This window comes from Triticum urartu, chromosome 5A, assembly GCF_056163025.1.
Source record: "Triticum urartu cultivar PI428250 chromosome 5A, HENAU_Tu73, whole genome shotgun sequence".
Lineage (NCBI taxonomy): Eukaryota > Viridiplantae > Streptophyta > Magnoliopsida > Poales > Poaceae > Triticum > Triticum urartu.
This window is the reverse complement of record NC_141877.1, coordinates 532,132,894-532,138,660: the sequence shown is the minus strand read 5'-3', so window position 1 is coordinate 532,138,660 and position 5,767 is coordinate 532,132,894. Positions and strand designations below refer to the sequence as shown.

General features: G+C 46.9%; 1 protein-coding gene across 1 annotated transcript; it reads right to left on the bottom strand.

Moving 5' to 3' along the window:
- Positions 1–891: 891 nt before the first annotated feature.
- On the bottom strand, positions 892–1,694 carry LOC147972553 (uncharacterized). The gene is made up of 2 exons (XM_087523180.1): positions 1,429–1,694; positions 892–1,153 (listed from the first exon to the last, which is right to left on the bottom strand). The coding sequence occupies exons 1-2, from the start codon at positions 1,692–1,694 to the stop codon at positions 892–894; spliced, it is 528 nt and encodes a 175-aa protein (XP_087379306.1).
- Positions 1,695–5,767: the final 4,073 nt, after the last annotated feature.

Below are 5,767 nucleotides of genomic sequence, written 5' to 3'. Positions count from 1 at the left end.
ATGTAGCTAAAATACTTAGTAGTAGCGCCTCTTTCTCTACCAATGCTACTAATATGATCACATAGTAGTAGCGCTGTTGGGGATATTACTACTGGGCGTAAACCGGCCAGGACAGGCCGGGTTAACTTCATCAGTAGTTGAGTATGATAAAAGCCCATGAGGGCAGATGAGGGCTAAAGGCCCATAATCGGTTTAAGGCCTACAGCTATAAACCGGCGTCGGTATGTAACTTGTGTTATAAGTTAGGAATAGTGGAGACCGAACCGGACGCATCTATGAGCCGGTATCGGGACTCTGTAAACCGACGGGCATCACCCATGTATATAAGGGGACGACCCGGCGGCGGTTCAAAGAGAGACAACAACTCGAGACATAGGCGAAGCTTATTTTCTCCCTAGTCATCGAAACACCCATCAATTCCATCACAACTAGACGTAGGATTTTACCTTCATTGAAGGGGCCGAACTAGTATAAACTCTTTTGCGTCCTTGTGTCCGCTTTAACCCCTTCAAGCTAACCCGTAGCGATGGCTCCACGACTAAGTCCTTTCTCTAGGACATCTGCCGTGACAAAACCACGACAAGCGCCCTATTTTCTCCCCGCGCTACAACTAGGTAAATAGAAATAAAAAATAAAAAAAGAGTCAGAGGCAATATTCATTTAAATCAAGACAAGTCCAGTGCAAATAAACTAAGTTCACAGAACCATCTCACAAGCATTAACGACAAATACCACATTTAATATAACCACACAATCTCACAAACTCATATATAGTAGTCAACAATGCATGGATAGATCATAGTTGATAAGTCTACTAGGTAGTCATACTAGCATATATATGGTTCAGCATCCACATGCATGCATGGATAGATCTCACAAGCATATGTAGTTCTAGATGATATCGATGACGACCATCATCCTCAAGCCTGGGCGGTGGGTGTTCCTGATAGTAATTAGGATTGCCTGTCCAACATGAAGATTCTTGCCGACGAGGAAGATCTTCCACCCAACCGAGCTGAAGTGTGTGCGACCATCCGTGTCCACGCCGTACACACAAGTGGTGACGGAGCCCCTCGCGGTAAGGCGTATTCCAGCAGAGCCTTCTTCATCAGGCTTGATACAAAAACTCTCAGATAGGCTCTTTGGCAATTTCTGAATAAGAAAAACATATCAATTAATAAGTAGCCTCACACATTCTACACTATCAAAAGACATTTCTACACTAAGTATAACAATAAAGCATATATATCATTGGATTCACTAAGCATATAAGATTCACTAAGCATATATATCATCGGATTCACTGAGCATATAGATCATCGGATTTACTGAGTATATAAGATTCACTAAGCATATATGTCATCAGACTCTACACTAAGTATAACAATAAAGCATATCAACAAATTACTACAGTAAATGCAACATATCATGATATGCCGATCAACCATGGTACTTGTCAGGCGGGTCACGAATGGCACCCCGACGAAGTCAGCACGTGGCGGAATGATGTCCCATAGGTTGCACACCTCCTCCTCGCTCAACTTCATTCTTTGAGCTACGATGGCAGCACCGAGTGGGTCGTCATCATCCTCATCATCCTCATAATCTTCTGCTTTGTTGACATAAATCACGGCCAGCTTGGGTCTTTCAGCTCTGAAGGAGAAGTTGATCAACTCACCACCGGTGGTACGCATGTGGTTGATGAAATGGACCCATCCATCTCCTCCCACCCGCGTCATCTTTCGTCCTTTCTCGATCTCCATAGTGTAGGGGCCCCCAGGAGCCTCAAAGGTCACAGAGTCTCCAGTCAGATTGTTGAATTCTGACCTCACATTGCATGGGATGATCTGTGTACAAAAAGCAAAATGATATATACACGATGCATTAATGCCAATAACACTAACAACAAAATAGTAGTTACTAGTTTCATCTAATTTATTACCGCCGCATGAAGAAAAATATACTCAAAGTAGATGCCAAACAGCATGCCAGTTGCAAGGCTGCTGGCGCACCTTGACTTGCACCGTCTACATGGTGGTGGTGGTGGTGGCGCCATTTCCCTAAAGCAATATGAGTAAAGGATTAACGATCCAAAAAGCAAACATAAAGTTTTCATAGCTAGAGTTCACATGCCAAGCAAAATAGCAACTAAAAAGTAAACATCAAGTTCAGTCCAGGGGAACACTTTATCTATTCCCACATCCAAAAGTTGAACCAGCTTAGAATCTTCCAGAACACAATAAGTAAACATCCGTTCCACCTTTGGCATCAGATGCACAATAATTAAAACTATAAAGGGCAAACACCCCCCTTTTCGATCAGATACAACTCTCTGTCTATCTATATTTTCTTTTTCTGAAATTTACCAAAAATGGGCTCACTAACAGCATCATAAGAACTTAGCAATTTGAGCATCACCACATCCAGATACTCTCTTCAAGATGAAAAAGAGTATCGAATCAAGCATTGATTTTTTCCATGAAACCACATAACAGTGAGGGCTTCTTGGTCATATCTTTATGTGCATCAACAAAGAAGCTAGTGGCAGTAGCCAAGAATTGAAACCCTCAACCGTTGTTGTCATATCAGAGCTAAAAAATGCTCACGATTCTACGGTTGAGCACTATGGTTGTTCCAGCGAAGGAATGACAAGTAGTTACAAGTACTACATCAATGATCCTAAATGTCGGAAACAATAGTCACGACATGGGAGCCCCCTCTCTAAACCCTAGAACACTAGGCACCGCCGCCGCCACCACTCCTCCAGGGGTAGCAGCCAAGAATTGAAACCCAAGTTTCAATTATATGTGCTAAAAGCCTCTACTTCTCTAGCTACTTCTCTCTACTCTCTCCTAAGTTTCGGTGAGCAACAAAAAGCCTCTACTTCTCTCACCTAACCCCTCTCTCTACTCTCTCCCCAATCACGCGAGGAGCATGTCGCATCGAAGCGCGGAGCCACCGTGCAATCCCTAAATCCCAAAACATGGCGAGCCACCGCGGCAAATTGATTGGAGCCTAGCTAGTGTGGCGCGCGCAGGGAGGAGGAGATCGAGGGGGACTTACAGGGCTGGAGCATCGGAGTAGGAAAGAGGCGACCGCGCGTGGTGGCGGCGCACGGCACCGTCGACGGGGGTGAGGCGGCCGGGGACGAACCCTAACCGTGGCGGCATCGTCGGGCTGAGGGGATCGGTTGTGAGAGTGTGAGGGGGTGTGGGGGCGCTCGAGCCGGTTTTCTTTTGCTCTAGTAGTAGCGCTGTTTAGAGGCCGGCGCTACTGCTAAGCCCACCAGCTGTAGTGCCCGTTCAAAACAAACGCTACAGCTAAGTGGGCTATTGCTTTTGCCCTGCGGCCCATCTAACAATAGCGTGGCCCAAGCAAACAAATGCTGCTGTTATATATTAGTAGTAGCGTGTTTCCTGCCCAGCGCTACTGCTAAATACTAGTAGCATAGGGTCATAAACAGGTGCTACTGGTAAACTTCTATCTATAAGCATTTTCCTAGTAGTGCTAACTGTGCCCCAATGGATGCTGTTTTTGTAGGGTCCGCTGGATGGACTTGGAATTTAACTATTTCGTCCGCTGGTTTAAAGGAGGTGGAATTGGACCTTTGTCTAGTATCACGTCGTCCATGTCCACTATGGAGCGCAGCGCGGTTAACTCCTCCGCCACAAGGGCTTCAGATCATGCCTCCACGGCTAGTGCGGCTATTTTGTTCTCGGCGCGGAGTGCTATGTCCGGATCACTAGCTAGAGCGATAATTACCTTGGGTCCGGGCATTTTGAGCTTCATGTACCCGTAATGGGGTATGGCTTGAAAAATCGTGAATGCCTCCCGCCCTAGAAGGACGTGGTATCCGCTACTGAACGGGGCCACTTGGAATGTAATTTCTTCGGACCTATAATTCTCCGGAGTACCGAATACCACATCAAGAGTGATTTTCCCAGTGCAACATGCCTCCCGACTAGGGATGATTCCTCGGAAAGTCGTACTGCTTTGCTCAATAAGGTTGCTGTCTATGTCCATTTTTTGTAGAGTTTCCTCATAGATGAGGTTTAATCCGCTGCCGCCATCCATGAGCACCTTAATGAGCCGAAAGCCGTCCACAATTGGACTGAGGACCAAAGAGCTAGTGCTCGGGCTGTTCGGAATTTAGGTTCATCACTGGCGTTGAAGGTGATAGCCGTGTCGCTCCATGGATTTATTGCTGCCACATGGCAGACTTCGGCAAGGCCGCGGAGTGCTCGCTTACGCCTATTATTTGAGGCGAAGATCTCGAAGACCGTTAATACTATGTTTTATCCGTGGGAAGGTGCTCTGAGGTATTTTGGGTGAGAAGATCCTCACCGCTTTTGGCCACCTGCCGGAGTGCCCAACATGCTCTAAGGCTGTGTATTGATATGGTATCTGCTATACTATGGATTTTGCAGGGCCCGTTGAGCCATCCCTCCAATATGGTTCCACGCCCTGTATTGGGCTTTTGCTTCTTTGTAATTGAGTCGGGCGACTTATGAGAGTGCTCCCTTTTAGTTTGGACTAGGAGTTTTGTCAGAGCCGGATTATCCCAAAATTGCGTTTGGGTTTTCCAGGCACTTTCCATCCCACAGTATTTCCGTACTATGTCCGCCAAGTCAGCGAAGTGTGCTACGTCACGGCGACTTATGGCGTTGAGGACTCCCTTGTCTGTGCAATTGTTGCAAAAGAACGAATTGCATCTTCCTCGCGGCAGTCCTTGACCTTGTTCATTACAAGTAGGAATATGGCCCATTAGCGATGTACTGTCTCTTGGGGCGCTTGCCTAATATGGGAAAGATAGTTTGTATCTAGGTGTGTGGGCGGATTTAAGTCCAGACCTTGACCCAATCTATGATCCCGGGGCAGGGGAGTTTCCGATCTTGGAAGTTCGGGCTCCGGGATGTTGCCCTGAGGGTTCTGTATGCGGCCTGATTCTGGATTCAGGGTTAGGGCGGTGTCCTCCCATGAGCGAGTATCCTGTTCGGAGAGCTCGGGAATCCGGACATAGTTCGTCCTCAGGATAGAGGGAGAATCATCGCATTGCTCCTCCACTACCGCTATCTGATGGGTGATCGACGGAGAGTTAATCTCCCTTTGGTCGGGTTTAAGCCCGATCCGATCGTAGCCGTAGTGACTCCCAGAGCGGCAATGCGATCCAACAGCTCGTTCAAAGAGGAGAGCTCCATTGGATCCATCTGCTCGGCAAATTTTGAGCCAATGTGGAGGCTATTTTCGATGACCCGAGAGGTCATCGTCGGCGCAGCGGCCCAACGGGTGGTCATGACGAAGCCGCCTAGTCGGAGAGTTTGGCCTACAGCCAGGGCTCCCCCAGAGGTGACGTTGTCCTTGACAACTGATGTCTACTACACAACCTTCTTCTTGTAGACGTCGTTGGGCCTCCAAGTGCAGAGGTTTGTAGGACAGTAGCAAATTTCCCTCAAGTGGATGACCTAAGGTTTATCAATCCGTAGGAGGCGTAGGATGAAGATGGTCTCTCTCAAGCAACCCTGCAACAAAATAACAAAGACTCTCTTGTGTCCCTAACACACCCAATACAATTGTAAATTGTATAGGTGCACTAGTTCGGCGAAGAGATGGTGATACAAGTGGTATATGGATGGTAGATAATAGTTTTTGTAGTCTGAAAATATAAAAACAGCAAGGTAACGAATGATAAAAGTGAGCATAAACGGTATTGTAATGCTAGGAAACAAGGCCTAGGGTTCATACTTTCACTAGTGCAAGTCCTCTCAAC

Coding starts and splice junctions, on each gene's coding strand:
- LOC147972553 (XM_087523180.1), bottom strand. CDS start 1,694: ATGCGTACCACCGGTGGTGAGTTGATCAACTTCTCCTTCAGAGCTGAA. Junction 1,154..1,428: donor ATGGTTGATCGGCATATCAT/GATATGTTGCAT, acceptor TTTTCTTATTCA/GAAATTGCCAAAGAGCCTAT.